At 38.4% G+C, this 17158-nt stretch overlaps 1 protein-coding gene across 5 annotated transcripts in view; it reads right to left on the bottom strand.

Annotated features, from left to right (window-relative positions):
* col7a1l (collagen type VII alpha 1-like) overlaps positions 1 to 13986 on the bottom strand; it is a 161684-nt gene extending 147698 nt beyond the window's left edge. For 3 of the 5 annotated variants that reach the window (XM_036577678.1, XM_036577681.1, XM_036577682.1), the window contains exons 1-2: positions 13551 to 13985; positions 6178 to 6377 (exon numbers count right to left, since the gene is read on the bottom strand). In XM_036577678.1, the coding sequence (XP_036433571.1) occupies positions 6178 to 6253 (76 nt within the window). In that variant the 5' untranslated portion in view covers positions 6254 to 6377; positions 13551 to 13985. Of the gene's footprint in view, positions 1 to 6177; positions 6378 to 13384; positions 13440 to 13550 lie in introns of all 5 variants that reach the window. The other 2 variants (XM_036577679.1, XM_036577680.1) reach the window with 2 other exon arrangements.
* Positions 13987 to 17158: the final 3172 nt, after the last annotated feature.

Here is a 17158-nt window from a genome sequence, read left to right as displayed (position 1 = left end):
AAACATGGTGGTGGTAGTGTGATGGTCTGGGGCTGCTTTGCTTCTGCAGAACCTGAAGAATTATCTAGAAGCTACACTTGCGTTATAAAGCATTCTTTAGAACAATGCAAAGGCAGAACTACTTTGGTTCCCTTAAGAACATTTCAGTTAATCTCTCTTTAAAGAACCCTTTTTGTAATGTGTGAGATGTGCGAGTGCTGAGTGCCTTTTTAAACTTTAAAGAGCCTGTATCACTGTAAATGTCTTTGTGTTGCATTTGCCATAAAAACATCTAGATGACCCCCAAGACTTTTGGGATAATGTTCTTTGGACTGACGTGGCAAAGGTGGAACTTTCTGGACTACATGGGTCCCGTTACATCTGGGGTAAAGCTAACACAATATTCCACAATAAAAACATAATTTAAACAGTAAAACATGGTGGTGGTAGTGTGATGGTCTGGGGCTGCTTTGCTTCTACAGAATCTGGAGAATCATCTAGAAGCTACACTTGCGCTATGAAGCATTCTTGAGAACAATGCAAAAGCAGAACCACTTTGGTTCCCTTTAGAACCTTTGAGTTAACAGCTCTTTAAAGAACCCTTTTTGTGCTGTGTGGGATGTGCAAGTGCTGAGAGCCTTTTTAAAATTTAAAGGGCCTGTATCACTGTAAATTTTCTAATTTTTCCTTTTTTTAAAAAAAAAAAGTATATATATGTAAACATTGTTAAAGTATCCACAAAACCATTCACTCCTCTGTCCACGCAGCCCATATAAGGAAAATAAACTGCCTATTTTGAATCCATTATTTTTGTGATGTCACAAAAACCAACATATTTACATATATTGTCCTATTCAGCCTGTGCCTGTTTAGCTCCGCCCACTCACACTGAAGTTGTGTTTCAGCCCAGACTACAATGAGGCGCAATAGAGGACAGCCAATAAGAACAGAGGTCATTTACATATCATCGCTTTCAGAACAAACCTTCTATCTCAAAAAGAGACATTAAACATTACAGGAGCAGGAAAAACATCTTAATTTTGAATATAATGTGTATTATAAGTAATAAGATTCATTCCCAGTCATTCTGGGACATTTTTATGGGTTCATTTATCATGAAATTTTTGACAAAGAGTAAACTTTTTAAAACCTGTGTAAATGTTTTTAATTTTTAATTATTATGTAAAAAAAAAAGGGGTTTTGTTCTGACAGCAACAATATATCAGTCTTAAAGGCACGGCGACAAAAATAGGCTGTTTAATTCTAACTGATCAATAGAAGTTGGAAAATGGTCACGTAAAAATTAATTATGTCTGTTTTTGGACCATAAGAAACCCACACAAATGCCACAAGTGGACCTCAAGCAAGAAAAAAAAACAATGGAAAAAAAGGAATAGGCCCTTTAAAGCACCCACAATTCTGTCATCCAAAAAAATTCTACACCCATTAAATTTCTTTCCTTTAAGTGTACATTTAAGCAAAGTTATTTAGAAACCTTTATTTTTAAGAATATCTGTATCTTGTTCCCTTCGATAGGTTCCGTCTGCACGTCCAAAAATGCTTCCTCCCCTCTCTTCCCTCCATCCTATCCCTCCATCAGCATGGCCCAAAGTTAACCTAGACACATTGTTGTGTGGTGAAAACAACCGCAGAGAGAACACCCCTGCTGCCTCTATCCCTGCGCCTGTCGACCCCTCGTGCTCTCGAGCGCAGACAGATTTCGGGGATTAGCACTGACACCTGCGGCTGTGAGGGGCGACAGCAGAATAATATGGCGGTGACGGGTGAAGACAGACTCTTCATCCCACATAACACAACAAACAGATCACCTGTCTCTTCAGCTCAGCATCACAGCCACCACCACAGCGGAGACGACGAAAGGTAAAGTTTCAAAGTCCTCAGAATGCACTGTGACACGTACAAGTCAGTACATCAAACTGCAGCGGTGTTTACCGTCAGAGACAACTCCAGTTTAATGAAGTGAGATGTATATGCATACAGTTCTCTCAAAATTCAACAGGAACTGATTACAGCATTGATGAAACATTTACAGAACTATGTAACAGTCTCAGGCATCTAAGCAGACTGTTTGAAGCCATTTATCTTGACAATAAGTGTTTTGTTGCCAGTAAAAACACCACATACACTGCAAAAAATAGTATCTTGTCAAGTGAAATGATCTTAAACGTAGTCGATATATCTAATATTTCCCATTTTGAGATGGTTGTGCACTTATTATAAGATTATTTAACTTATTTCTAGACATTATTTACTTATTTTAGGTAATTTTATTAAGTGAAACTATCTCATTATATTGGCAGATGATTTTGCCGGTTTCAAGCACATTTCTTAAAACAAGCACAGTATTGTCAGATAATTTCACTTAATAAAATTACTTAAAACAAGTAATTTATTGACTATATTTAACATAATTGTACTTGACAAGACAGCATTTTTGCAGTGTATCATTAGAATAGATGCAAATAATTTCTTATTTTGAAAAAGTATTCGATTTCTTGTGAGCTAGACTGAAGAACGAAGTTTGGTTCCAGATTTCTCCTGGACGCCTCCAGCCATCCCATTCATTTCTTAAATTTCATCACCAGAACACCTGATTTAATATAAAGTATTGATTAGCCAAACCAGCTATTGGATGAACACTACAGATAATTCTGGTCTCAAGGACTTTGGAAATGGTTAAATGAACACAATGGCATACCTAAAATCACTATTACTGTATTAATGTTATTTCTATTTATTGCAATATCACTGTTATTCTGATCTAATAAATGCTTACACACCAGATAAAAAAGGTTTTAATTCTGATTTTCTCAGGTGCCTAAAACTTCTGCATAACACTGTATGTCTGGGGCACAATGTTGTTTATGCCAGGCAAAGGAAAAGAGTTTTCTGTGCGAAAAGTAGTGATGCACCGAATGAAAATTCTTGAGCGAAACCAAAATTCAGGACAGAAAATGTATGTATTACTTTATGGTTTCCCGAAAGCATCTAAATACCAAGTCGCTTTAGTGTTCGTCATTAAGAGAAGAAACAGCTGTGAACCCACACTAGGAGGAGCTACCAAATGCATGTGTTTGCAGTAAAACTGTTCAAAACTAGAGGTGAAAAAGTTTATTACCAACTACTTTTTTCAGCTAAATGTTTTGGTATTTTTTGGCTGATAAGCTGAAAGTGCCACCTTCAACCATTTTGGCTTTCAGTGATTTTTCGGTGACTGAAATTTCGCTGCATTCCTAGAGAAAGTATAGACATGTATGTGTATATTTGAGAATTCAGAAAAAAAGAGCAGACACTTCTACAGAGGCTTCTACATAAACTTTTTAAGCTCTTCAAATGAACTGTGACATACAGTTCAAGTACATCAAGCTGGAGTGGTGCTTACTATCACAGACAACTAAAGCTTTATAAAGGATTTTGCCTTTTGTAAAAATTGTAATTAAATACGTTTATATCCAGTGGACTAATTTGCCTTATAACGCCTTGCCATGAACATTTGTTTAAATATGTTTTAGGCCAAATCCTTCTCAAAATGATCATAATGCAATGTCTCAGCATATTCATATGCATTTTATGCAAAAGCTTTCTGTGAGGGAGCTTTCAGAGGTGGACGTCTGGTTCCTATCACCACCACTGTGAACAGTTCTGACTCTGTAAGCTTCTCTAGAACAGAGCGTTTCACACCGAACCACTCTGAACGACTTTTCTAATATCTTAACCGTTTAATTATGCAAAACGTTCGAGAAGAATACTGGAATTCCCCTCCCTCTTCCTCTGAAATTCCTTCTTCGTTTTGGGTCTTGGCTGCTTTGATAAAACAGGAGCTCAAAGGTTACATTCTCTTAGGTACATTATGTTGTCAATCATCTCACTTTCAGAGGTTTTGGGATTAGAACTGTAAAATTAGCTTTAGGGCTCGGTGGCTTCTTTCCATCTGTCCTCATCAATGCAATGCATTTACTTCTCACATGCATGAATGACATGCATGGACAAGCAGGTACAAACATCAAAGTGCTCATAAGCTCCGAGGACACAAGGTGCATGTCCGGCCTGCACATTCTGCCTTGTCAGACTGACACTAGGCAGTAAGGGCACACATGATTTACAGTAGAGGATGGATTCAGCTGAAAGGCACACAGATGGCCATGTGAAAGAATCTGCTGAGTGTAGAAGGCGGAGAACTTTCCATTCCAGCACTAACTGCATAGATCAGGTGCGCAGACAGACAGACAGACAGACATATGGGCAAGATTTACTGGAAGCAAGACTTATTACATAAAGCCTTTATCTGTTGTCTGACTTAAAGGTCAGGAGTTCTAAATAGTTCATAACTCATACAGAGTTCATTTAAAGCTAGTGAATGTATTGAAACGTGTGAACTTCCCTTGTCAAATTAAATGTTTTGTTGATTTTCTAAGCAAAAATAAGTGCTGTGTAGAGAATACGCTTCTGTAGATTTTAGTGAATTCAGTAAAACATAAAATGTGGCCTGTGTAAAAGTAATGGCACACTCTATACTGTGTATGTTTCAATATGTCAAACGAATGGAAGTTAAGCATTAGAATTTGCAGAAAAACTAAAAATGAAAATGTGTTAACTTACTTTTTACTTAGACAATCAACAAAACATGTAGTCATGTGCAAAAATGTACAGTCATGTGGTCAAACAACAAATCAATACAACTTTAATACAGTAGCCCAGCGACGACTACATGTTCTGCAGGATAAATACAAAAGTTTTCAAGTTACATGTCTTGTTGATTTTCTAAGTGAAAATAAGTTAACACATCCTCTACAGAGAACACACTTCTGCAGATTTTAATGAATTTAGTAAAAAATAAAATGTTGCCTGTGTAAAAATTGTGGCACTTTTGATGCTGTGTGTTTCCCAACATGTTATCAAATGAATGGGAGTTGTGCACTAGAATTTTCAGAGAAACTACATTGTAATGCTTTGTTCACAGGACTTCCTGCAAGTACAACCAACAAACCACAACTTGTGCAAAAGGCAGCAGCAACAACAACTAGAAAACAGGATCATGTTAGAGCAGTTTCAGCATCACTGCACCGGCTGCCTCTCTTTTAGAATCGACTATAAAATTTTACTACTACTTTTTAAATCTCTTAATGGTTTAGCACCTTCATACATTTCTGAGTGCTGATAGATGATGTTCCTAATCAGAGCTTTAAGATCATCTAGTGCTGCTTCACCATGTTCCACGTGTGAAACTTAAGCAGAGCGGAGGGGCAGCGTTTTGTTTTTAATGCACCAAAGATCTGGAACATGTTACCAATAAACATCCATCAGGCTCCTTTTGTTAATGTTTTTAAAAAACAGTTAAAAACGTATTTCTTTTCTTTAGCATTTGACTAGTTTCTTTATTGTTTTCTTAGTTTTTACTGCAATATTACTATCACCTTTATTTTCTTGTTAGTTGCATTTTTATTGTATTTTTTTTTCTTTTTTATTTATAATTTTATCTTGTGCTTTTTAATTGAAATTATTAATATATCCCCTTTTCTGCTATTTATTATTTATTATTTTTTGTTTTTATTTTTGATTATCTTTTTCTCTTCTTTCACTGTTGTTTTTCCTTTGTATTGTGAAGCACTTTGAGATGCATTTTTAATGTATGAAAGGTGCTATACAAATAAAGTTGTATTATTATTATTATTATTATTATTATTATTATTATTATTATCCCTTGTCAAAATACATGTTCTGTTGATTCTAAGTGAGAATAAGTTAATACATTCTCTACAGTGAACACATCTACATATGCCATTTTTCTGCTAACTGTAGTGCTCAATTTCTATTCATTTCCTGACATTAATATAATGGGAAGAAAAATAAAACATAAAACATATAAAACGTGCCATAACCTTTACACATGCCACATTTCTAGTTTGATTTTGTTCCAAAATGTTAAATTCAGCAAATAAACTGTGATTGTGTATTGAAATGAGCAGACGTGTGTTCTCAGTAGAGGATGTGTTCACTTCTTTTCACTCAGAAAATCAACAAAACGTCATTTTGCACGCGTCTGTAATCTTATGGGGGTTGTTCAGACTTTTGCGTATACCTGTATTAAAAAGGGTTTTGGGTGAAAAGGTGCTGCCCTCGTCTTTGAAAGAAACGCGGTTAGCGTGTTCAGTAAACACGCATGAATCAGCCTCATACCTTCAGCTTGTGAAGACGCACTCTGACAGGAGAGAGGAAGGGACAGGAGCAAGATCCACACACAGCAATGATCCATACTCGCTCTCTCTCTCCTCTCCTCTCCTCCCGCTCTTATCTCTCCTCCAGCAGCTCCTCTTTTCTGGCCTGATATTCTGTGACGGGGCTCAGCTTCGCTTTATTCAGCTGTGACTCTTGCGCTCCTTTATCAGACAGAGAGAGAGAGAGAGAGAGAGAGAGAGAGAGAGAGAGATCAATATCACAATACTATATGCAGAGAAAATGCTGTCAAATAAAGTTCTCAATCTGGTGCATAACTTTTTCATCGTAATCTCAGTCAATTACGCTTTTATCATGTAGCATATTCATCCTCCCTGGGCTTGGCAATGCGTTTGTGGTGAGTGCCGGTCGAGATATGAGAACCAAACAGAAGCAGTACTATACATTTAACAGCATGTAGAGATTGTTAGCATGAAATAACATACAAAAGAAATTGCAACGGCCGAACTATCTCACTTAAAAAGCGCTAAACGTGTCCGTGACAGCACGAGAATACGCAAGCAACATTATTACTTTTCTTTTCGTTCTAGGAAAACCAGGAAAACACAGGAAAACTATGAATATTATCAGAGGCAAATGTGACAGTGATGGATCTACTGATGTGTATTTGATCAGGGCCTGAGGGAAAAACGCAACGAGGACAATGAAATGCTACCATTGAGATTCAATACATCAGTGCTCAGTTTACTGTGTTCTCATAGGACACAGATGAAAAGAGGAAGACAGAGTTATAGCTCTGCTTTCCGGCCCAACTAAAGCCTCTTATGTGTATTTTCTCTGTAGTCTTGGATGCTGCACATATTATAAAGACTTGGCAAACATACAGCACAAAACCTCTGAAAAGCAAACATGGGTTGTCCAGCTATGGAATACCTGAAAACAATAATAATGTGTTTCAGTGACCACAGCAAAGCCTTCGACTATTTAAATTTTACACTGTTAGATATTAAGGTTCTGTGCAGGTACATTTCTTGTTCATCAAGGTACAAACACTGTAAATGTTCCCTCAAAGGTACAACAGTGCTTTTAAGGCACAACTGTATTGATACCTACCATGGTCCATTAGTAGGACGTCTCCATGGCAGTTAGTAACAGTTCATTTAATGCCACCTGGTTATAATGTTTTATCCAAGGACCTTTCTATATGTGTTGTGGGCAGCTGACACTTAATGTTACATCTTATACAACCTATTAAGATCAGACTTAAAGCTGCACTATGTAAGATTTTTTGTTAAAACTGAAAGAAGTTGCATTACTAAGACAGGAAAAGGGAAAACAGGCTAAAATATGGTGTGCAAGTCACCCTGTGTAACCCTAAGTAATCGTTTAAAAGTCAGAGGCGTCGAGTCGGGAGTTCTTCGGGCCACACTGTACACCTTTACGTATTAACATCTCACCCACACACTGTTAGAAATAAAGGTTCTGTGCAGGTACATGTTTTGTTCATCAAGGTACAGGCAATGTAAATGTTCCCAACGGTCCAACTCTGCCTCTTAAATAAGTTTTTCCAGGTGAAAAGTTCGTATTTGTGCCTTTTCATAACCGAATGTTTTAAAACAGCAGTAAAATAAAAGCCTGGAGACGAGACGGGGTGTGTGGAGTCAGTACAGCTTAGAACATATCATTTCAGTGGATTATGGTTCAGTTATGTTCCCTGACTAAAGGTACTGAGATGGACCCTTGAGGGAACCACCCCAGTGACAAGAGGGGTACTGACCCAGTGACAGTTTAGTACCTTTATTTTTGAGGGCATAGAATGTCCTTAGGAAAAAAGGGAATACCATCGTTCTAATGAGGAACCTCTACACTGATCAACAAGCCACATTTTGCACAGAAAATGGACCAACAGACTGGTTCCACACTGGCAAAGGACCTAGACAAGGTTGCATTCTATCACCATACATGCTCAACCTATATGCAGAACATAATCAGAGAAGCAGGACTTGGAAAAGATAATTGAGGATTCAGATGTGAGGAAGAAACATAAATAACCTTAAATATGTAGATGATACAACACTCATAGCAGAAAATCCAGAAGACCTGAAGTCTGAAGATCTGAATCTAATGATTACAAGTGTGTTGAAAGAGAGTTCAAAGAGAACTCAGTCAAAATCTGACTGAGGGAATTTGAGGGAGGGAACATAACTGAACCATAATCCACTGAAATGATATGTTCTAAGCTGTACTGACTCCACACACCCCGTCTCGTCTCCAGGCTTTTATTTTACTGCTCTGTTTTAAAACATTCGGTTATGAAAAGATACAAATACGAACTTTTCACCTGGAAAAACTTATTTAAGAGGCACAGTTGGACCGTTGGGAACATTTACATTGCCTGTACCTCGATGAACAAAACATGTACCTGCACAGAACCTTTATTTCTAACAGTGTGTGTGTGAGACGTTAATACGTAAAGGTGTACAGTGTGGCCCGAAGAACTCCCGACTCAACGTCTCTGACTTTTAAATGAGTACTTAGAGTTACACAGGGTGACTTGCACACCATAGTTTAGCCTGTTTTCCCTTTTCCTGTCTTAGTAATGCAACTTCTTTCAGTTTTAACAAAAAATCTTACATAGTGCAGCTTTAAGTCTGATCTTAATAGGTTGTATAAGATGTAACATTAAGTGTCAGCTGCCCACAACACATATAGAAAGGTCCTTGGATAAAACATTATAACCAGGTGGCATTAAATGAACTGTTACTAACTGCTATGGAGACGTCCTACTAACGGACCATGGCAGGTATCAATATAACCCCTTAAAATCCCAGGCTTATAACATACTAAGGCTTATTATTCAGTAACTAAAGGGACTTCAGTGCAAACTGGCTGAGCTATTCTGAGGTTATAGACGTGTGTAATAAAACTTTGGGCCTGTCGATCGGCGCTGGCTTTTTAAGGGGCTAACCAGTTCCTTCGTACTAATCATATTTATATTGGTATAAAACTTCTATTTTTGGTCCATCTATTCAGTAACATACTATGCAACTAATTCAAAGTTAGCACGCCCTCTGGGAGTATATTAGGGAAAACGATGAGTCATGATCTGTTTGTGCTTCTCCTGCCTCGAAGGCACTGAATTCTACAATCTCAGGATGATGGGTGATGGGCCTTAAGGCCATATGCTAATAAAAACTTGCTGACTGTAGATTCTGTGAACAAAGAACCTGTCTGTCAGGGAAACCGTGGTCATCAGATGTCTCACTATAGCAGAATGGAAAACTGTAGGTTAAAGATTGAAATATATTAATCTAAAATACACATTAAGTTTGCAACAGTCTGCGCAAAGAAACCGGAATGTAAATGTTTCATCACGTATTTAACAGAGTCTCATCACTGTGTATTAAATATGAAAAGCCTTTCTACTGAATTGGACAGCCTTAATACATAATTAGGATTTTGACAAGCTCTGTCTTGGACTTCTTTGCCACATATATGCAAAGTAACTGAAAGATTTTGCTTCCATTCAATGGTTTCCAGCTCACAGATGGAGCAGAAAACTGCTGCGTCTGATTAAAGCCCCAATCAGAAGCTGCCAGTACTGGTACTGCAGTAACACAACACAGCTATAGGACTGTAGCTTGTAAATCATACAATGTCCTTTCCATGCACTACAACAGTCATTGGTAAACTCAGAGCCAGATCTGTAGCAGCAGTGGTGCTGTCCTGGCATTTCTCGACTTGGCCTTTAATAGTCTGAGATGTTTTTTCAGTCTTATTCACTGGTTTCCAGAGCGCAGATGGTGTAGAAAGCTGCTGGAGAGCTCTGGGGCTCCACGTTCACATACCAGCGAAAGTCAGTCCTGCCCCTGCATGTTAATCCTCATGTTCTTATACAGCAGGGATTGAGGATCTAATCGTGAACACGAAGTTCTGATGTTGCTTCACTTTCCCATCTGTCAGAATTTCTGCTCTGATGTGAAATGGTTTGCGGTAGAGAAACTTACAGACTCAGATATTTTTGACGCAGACGATATTTTTACAGACTCAGACGCAATTTTTGTCAATTTTACTTTTTTGCACAATTTGAACGCTTCAGTAGCCCTTTGCATTGTGTTATTCATTGTGTAATTTCATGATCAATGGACCAAAAGAAATGGTGCTAAATGACTTTTAAAAAATCTTGTCACATTAACTTCAATTAAAAGTTATTGACAAGAGAGGCACTGCCCCAGTGACCGTTTAATACCTTTATTTTTGAGAGCGTAGAATGTCCTCAGGAAAGAGGGAATACCAGAGCATCTTCTCATTCTAATGAGGAACCTCTATGCTGATCAACAAGCCAAATTCCGCACAGAAAATGGACCGACAGACTGGTTCCACACTGGCAAAGGACCTAGACAAGGCTGCATTCTATCACCATACATGCTCAACCTATATGCAGAACATATTTAGAGAAGCAGGACTTGGAAAAGATAATTGAGGATTCAGAATGTGTGGAAGAACATAAATAACCTTAAATATGTAGATGATACAACACTCATAGCAGAAAATCCAGAAGACCTGAAGTCTGAAGATCTGAATCTAATGATTACAAGAGTGTTGAAAGAGAGTTCAAAGAGAACTAAGTCAAAACCTGACTGAGTGAAGGACGTGTATTCAGAGGATGTGTGCGAATTATCTACAATTGTCGCCTGTATAATGTTGATTTTGCATTTGAGAACTAAACGACGAGCCAGACCTTCTTTTTGAGTCTGCGCTCTCAGAAATAAAGATGCTAAACTGTCACTGGGGCAGGACCCCTCTGGTCACTGGGGTAGTACATCTCAGTACCTTTAGTCAGGGAACATAACTGTCCAATAATCCATTGAGATTATATTTTCTAAGTTGTACTGACTCCACACACCCCGTCTCGGCTCCAGGCTTTTATTTTACTGTTCTGTCGGTTATGAAAAGGTACAAATACGAACTTTTCACCTGGATAAACTTATTTAAGGTTCACAATCAGACCTTAAAACCATTGTTGTACCTTTGAGGGAACATTTACACTGTTTGTACCTTGACGAATGAAAAATGTACCAGCACAGAACCTTTATTTCTAACAGCGTGTGTGAGAGACGTTAATACGTGAAGGTGTAAAACATGGTCCGAAAAACTCCCGACCCAACGCCTCTGACTTTTCAGTGATTATTTAGAGTTATACAGGACAATTGCACACCACATTAACTTCAATTAAAAGTTAAGAACGTTTTTTCTTTCTCCTGTAAAGTTACCATTTTGGAGATGAAAGGTTTTATTCTGACAGGGACGATATGTAAGGTTGACGATGGTAAAACAGCGGTAAATCTGAAAAAATACATTTTCTTTTAGGATTATTTTGCCTTACAACAGCCTGCGCATACCTCTCCAACATCCCTTACAGAAAAATCACATATCACTGCTGTCTGAACAAAATGTCATACCTCCAAAACAATAACTTTACAGGAGAAGGAAAAAACATACTTTACTTTTAATGTAAGTCAATGGAACCAGAGTTTTCTCCAAGTAATTTTGGGTCATTTCTTTTGGCCCATTCATCATGAAATTTATACACAATGTAAAGACCAAAAGGTATTTTCAAATTATGTCAAAAACAGAAAAATGAAGATATGAGGTTTTGTTCTGACAGCAGCGATATGCTTCACATGTAAAGTGTGCAAAAACATGTGTTTCAAGTAAACACGTGAATAATGTCTCATCAGCATGTGATCCTATATTTCCTCACAGGATAACACATATTTAATGTTAAATGTGCAAAAACCACATATATTTTATGCAAAAATCTGATCTCAAAACTAGCATAAAACAATATCTCAGGCATCAGGAAGTTTTCAGACTCATTCCATGCAAGAACTTTCTGTGAGGGAGCTTTTAGAGGTGGACGTCTGGTTCCTATCACCACCACTGTGAACAATTCTGACTCTGTAAGTTTCTCTAGAACAGAGCGTTTCACACCAAACCACTCTGAACGACTCTGTTTACACCTTAACCATTTCACCAGGCACAGATTTAGAAAAATCAGTGGAATTCCCCTTTAAGAGAGCCACGGCTCTGTTGTCTACCAGAACGAATGACGTGCAGGGAACTTCATAATGTTTGTACGACACCGCGCAATGTAATCGCCCGAGTGCAGGCCGCCGCGCGGTCTGAAGGCAAGGTGAATGTGCTGTAGGTTAGTGGATAGAGGCTTTGAGGGGATTAAAAAGAGAGAAGTCCCTGTGTCGTCCCCCCTCTCTCTATTCCTCAGTTCTCCCCTGCACACTCTACAAGTCGCCTCTGCATGTCAGCTATTTCTACATAATGGCATTTTTCTACTTCATAAAGGATTATCCCTGTAGGTGTGAAATTGGTTGTTGAACTCGCACATAGACGCTGCTTAAATGCGTGGGAGCATCACACACACACACATATAGACACATACATACACACACAGAAGTCTAAGATAAGCCGACCATCATTAAATACATTTTTTGCATTAAATTGCACAAGATATTACATTAATACGTTCTAGAAAACATGTTTTTTACATGCACAATAGGCATAAACAGTGTCAAAAGGCCTTTTCGCTTACTCACAATGCACGCCATTATTTCTCATGTTTGTGGTTTTGCAAGAGCAACAGGAGGCACAGCGCCAAAGTAATGAAATGCACTTTCTTTGTGGTTTGGTCAAAAGCCTGACTGATGTACTGAGCATCTGTTCCACAAAAAATACTAAGCGAAAGCTCTCAAACTGAAGACATTACTAGCGCAGAGTGGCTGTGCCCTGTGTAACGCTTTCACTGCATTAGCATGGTTGCATGGTTATTCCAGCTGCAGGCTTTGGCAGTGAGCACCAGACGAATTCCCCCAACAATTATTCTATCAAGAAACAAATCGGCGCTGTCTGACAAAGATAGCAATCTCCAAAATGGTAACTTTACAGGAGAAGGAAAAAACACTCAACTTTGAATGGAAGTCAGACTTTGTTTCAAGTTATTATGGGCCATTTCTGTTGGTCCAATCATCAAAACATTTGAACACAGTGTAAAGGACAGCTGGTGTTTTCAAACCATGCCAAAAAAATAAAAAAAACACCAAAGAGTCTAGGGGCTCCAAAAATGGTATGGGTGTAGGAGCGATACAGCAGGATAATGAGCTTTAGAGAGTAATTACAATGCTTAGACACTCACTCTGTGAATGGCCTGTGTCCAGAGGGACAGAGAGAGGGCTGGCACAGACCTGGCACTGTGAAGAGAATTCAGTGGGCTCCAATTTTAAAGAGCAGTCAGACAGTGAAAAGCGAATGGCCGTTCATTACACTTACAGTGCAGTGCACCCAACTGAGTCTCAACTCACCCCATCCACACTCTCCAAGCTACAGGCAATGCAATCCCGAAGTGGAACCACACACAACTCCAGCGGACACGTATGAGCCTCCTGCGGAAAATTCTCTGAGAGCAAGTGATGAAACTCCATGCACTGTTATGTTCCGGACGGGTTTAAGATCCGAAAAGGCTTCGGAAAGAAGCGCATGAGTGTGGCTGGTGTGGGAATGAATGAAGCACACACCTCTCCGACTGCAGGCTCAGAGGGAGTGCGGATCTGCAGCAACAGGTCTAAGAGTGCGGCCGAAAAAGAGTGAAAGTATGAAAGTCAGTGTGTGGAGGAGGAGAGCGAGTAACAGGGGGCTAGAGGGCATTGATTTGTTTCTCGGCTCCTTCAAGAAAGTATTTGTCCCCCCGCCCCCTTCATCCATCTACGTCCTCTCTTCTCCCTGTAAATGTCTGTAAAGAGAGGAGGAATGTAGCTTCTGCTTCCCATGGATCCAGCAGAGGAGCTGCACCAGATCATGGTGGACAGCACTGAAAGTTCAGATGGCGGGAAGTGACGAGGACAGCGAGGGCCTAGTTTGTGGAACAGCTGCACAAATCTTTGGTTTGCTTTATAAATCATCACTTTATGAAGAATCTTGTCTTATTTACACCAAAATCCTAAACAAAGTACAGGTGAATTTGACGTCTGTAACTTTCATTGATGTTTTTAAGATCTTGCAGAGCTATACATGTCCTTCCATTTTTTGTGTTACTTCCCAACACAAATTCAAATACTGAGGTTAAATGTTTGGTTACTGTTATTTTTCTGGGTTTACAGTTGATTCAGGTGCTTCACAGTGGCGAGTGGGTAACTTGAAACTATCGAAGATAACTCAACATACGCCCTTCAAAGTCAAACCAAGTAATTATTTCGCTATAGGAACAAACACTGTCTCTCCGTTTTTGTTTTTCATTTTTTTCATAATTTGAAAATACCTGTTGGTCTTTACATTGTGTGTAAATTTAATGATGAACCGACCAAAAGAAATGGCTCAAAATTACTTGGAAAAAGGTCAATGTTTAAAGCCTTAAACATGTCTTAAAATAATTAAAATATGCACTTCAAAGTAAAAAAAAAATATATATAAAATAATAAGGGAATAAAAACAAATAGACAGGAATCCACAGAACATAAAAAGCACAAAAATAACAAAGGTAAAGATTAAAAAAAGTATAACTTAAGAGGTACTAGACCGCTATCTATATATATACAGAAATATATATCTTACAGGCTTTGATTTACTACAACTGAACCTGATTTTACTAACCAAAGTTTTGATATATGGCTTTTTTGCATTTCTTCATCTTCTTATGTCTTACCATCTTTTTCTAAACTCATTTTTTCTATCTTAGCACACCGTTGACCATTTAATTTTTTCTTTCATTCTTGTTTTTCGGCTATATCTCTTCCATATAGTTATACTTCAACAAAGTTTCAGTTAATCAAGGCATTTACATAACCTAATAAATGTAAATAACCTTGCATAAAATAATGTAGGCCAGTCTGTGGGAGTGCACGTCATGTCAGGGGGTCGCCAAACCTTTTTAACTGAAACATATCAACATAATTGCTGTATTGAATTTTGTCAGTTTGGCTTTGTGCATACTAACCAATAAGACTTCTACATAATTTCACTTGGAGGTGTGCTGAATGGCTTTAAGCTTTGGCTACCATTTGGAAACCCTTCAAACCTTACAACTTTCAAACTGAAAGGTATTATAACCACAACATAATTGTATTATGCCATTTTATCCATATCATGCAGTCCTACGACGAGCAAAACTAGGTTAGAAAATCTGTTTATAAGCTATAGCAGATTGACCAATAACATCCAAATTCTATGCATTTTACAAAACCTCCTAACCTAAAGGTGTGACTGAAAGTCTTTAGACGGGATTTTTCCAAATTATCTACATAATTCAACAGTTACGATGAGAACAAAGTCATTCAGAGTGGTTTGGTGTGAAACGCTCTACTCTAGAGGAATTCACAGGGTCAGAACTGTTCACAGTGGTGGTGATAGGAACCAGACATCCACCTCTAAAAGCTCCCTCACAGAAAGCTACTGCATGAAATGTTTATGAGTACTCCGCCTAAAGCCTGAGACTCTGTTTTTATGATAGTTTTGAGATAAGATTTGGGCTAAAACATGAGGTACATCCAGGGTGACGGCAAAATAGTCCCCAAAGAAAACTTACTTGCCACTATTTTACCATCATCATCATTACATATAAATCTCAGAAGACACGTGCGAGTTCACTAGTGGTTCTCAATAGTAAATACTCAACACTCAATAGTGTTGTACACATGGTGACCCCTGGTTCCTATCACCACCACTGTAAAGAAATCTGCAACTGTAAGTTTCTTTACAGTAAACCATTTCACATCAAACCGCTCTTCACATCACAACCACTTTGGGTGTACAGCTACATCAAGGTCAGTGAGGCTGGACCTAGTGTGTACTCCTAACACACAGCTGTTTAAAGGCCTGTACACTCACATAAACCCAGGACAGCACCTCTGAACGAGGGGGCGCACACACACACACTAAAAGCTGATAGGGGATGTGCTGGCCGCCATGTTTAAAAAGTGAGAGTGGTAACTGAGGTCAACTTTAACAGCCCATCACTGGAATGCAGAGAGAGTTTATTGGTGCTTTCCAGCTGTCACTCATGACACACTATAACTCAACAAGCCCAGGTCACACTTAAAGACCTGACAGGCTAAAAAACTGTCCTGACCCCGGGGTCACAGGTCAAGCACAGGACCATCATCTGCAGATGTTATCCAGTACAGCATGCATTCAGGAACACAAGCTACACATGATGCGTGATCAGAGACGGGCAGTAACTACTTTCATTCACTCAGTTCTGAAGGAGGATTCAGCTGGATTTGCTGCTTTCTGACTATCCGCAAACATTAGTACTTATATTCATGGGTATTTATGAAGAACCTGTTTTCCTCAGATATAATTTAGTCTGTCAAATTAGTTCCATTTTGTGTTTCTGGTGTCTTATTTTAGATAAAAAGGATTCCAAAATAAGTCAAATACAGCCTATATTTCCTAATACGTGACTTTTAGGGCTGTATTTGTTTTTGAGACCTGGATCCCTTCCAGACTTTTCCATAAATAAATGTTGTGGTCAACTGGAAATCTTGAAGAGCAAGCAGAAGAGCACAGATGCAGATACACATGTTACATGTTTTAGTCTTCAGAGCTGGAATTAATATTTTAGATTCACAATTAATACAATTGAATCAGATGCTTTATTACTGAGTAGGGCTGCACAAACAGTCTGTTACGAAAATCAGCCAATAGTGATGTTAGGCTGCCAAAAATCCCTCTAATAATAAATATACCAAATAATTTTCCTTATTTATTTAAGCAGAGGAGCCCTGCTGAGACTGTGTCTGGTTTCCGAATAAAACTAGTGAGACATACAACAAAGTGTAAAACAAGGAATAAATAAAATATATACACTTTATATACACTAAAAATGTGCATTGCAAAGAACCAAGACATGATTCAAAACCTTAAAAATGTAAATTCAAATCTTAAAAAGAAAAGAAAATATGCACTCCAAATTAGA

Source organism: Colossoma macropomum, unplaced genomic scaffold (genome assembly GCF_904425465.1).
Source record: "Colossoma macropomum unplaced genomic scaffold, Colossoma_macropomum, whole genome shotgun sequence".
NCBI classification, from domain to species: Eukaryota; Metazoa; Chordata; class Actinopteri; order Characiformes; family Serrasalmidae; genus Colossoma; species Colossoma macropomum.
This window is presented reverse-complemented; position numbering and strand designations above follow the sequence as displayed.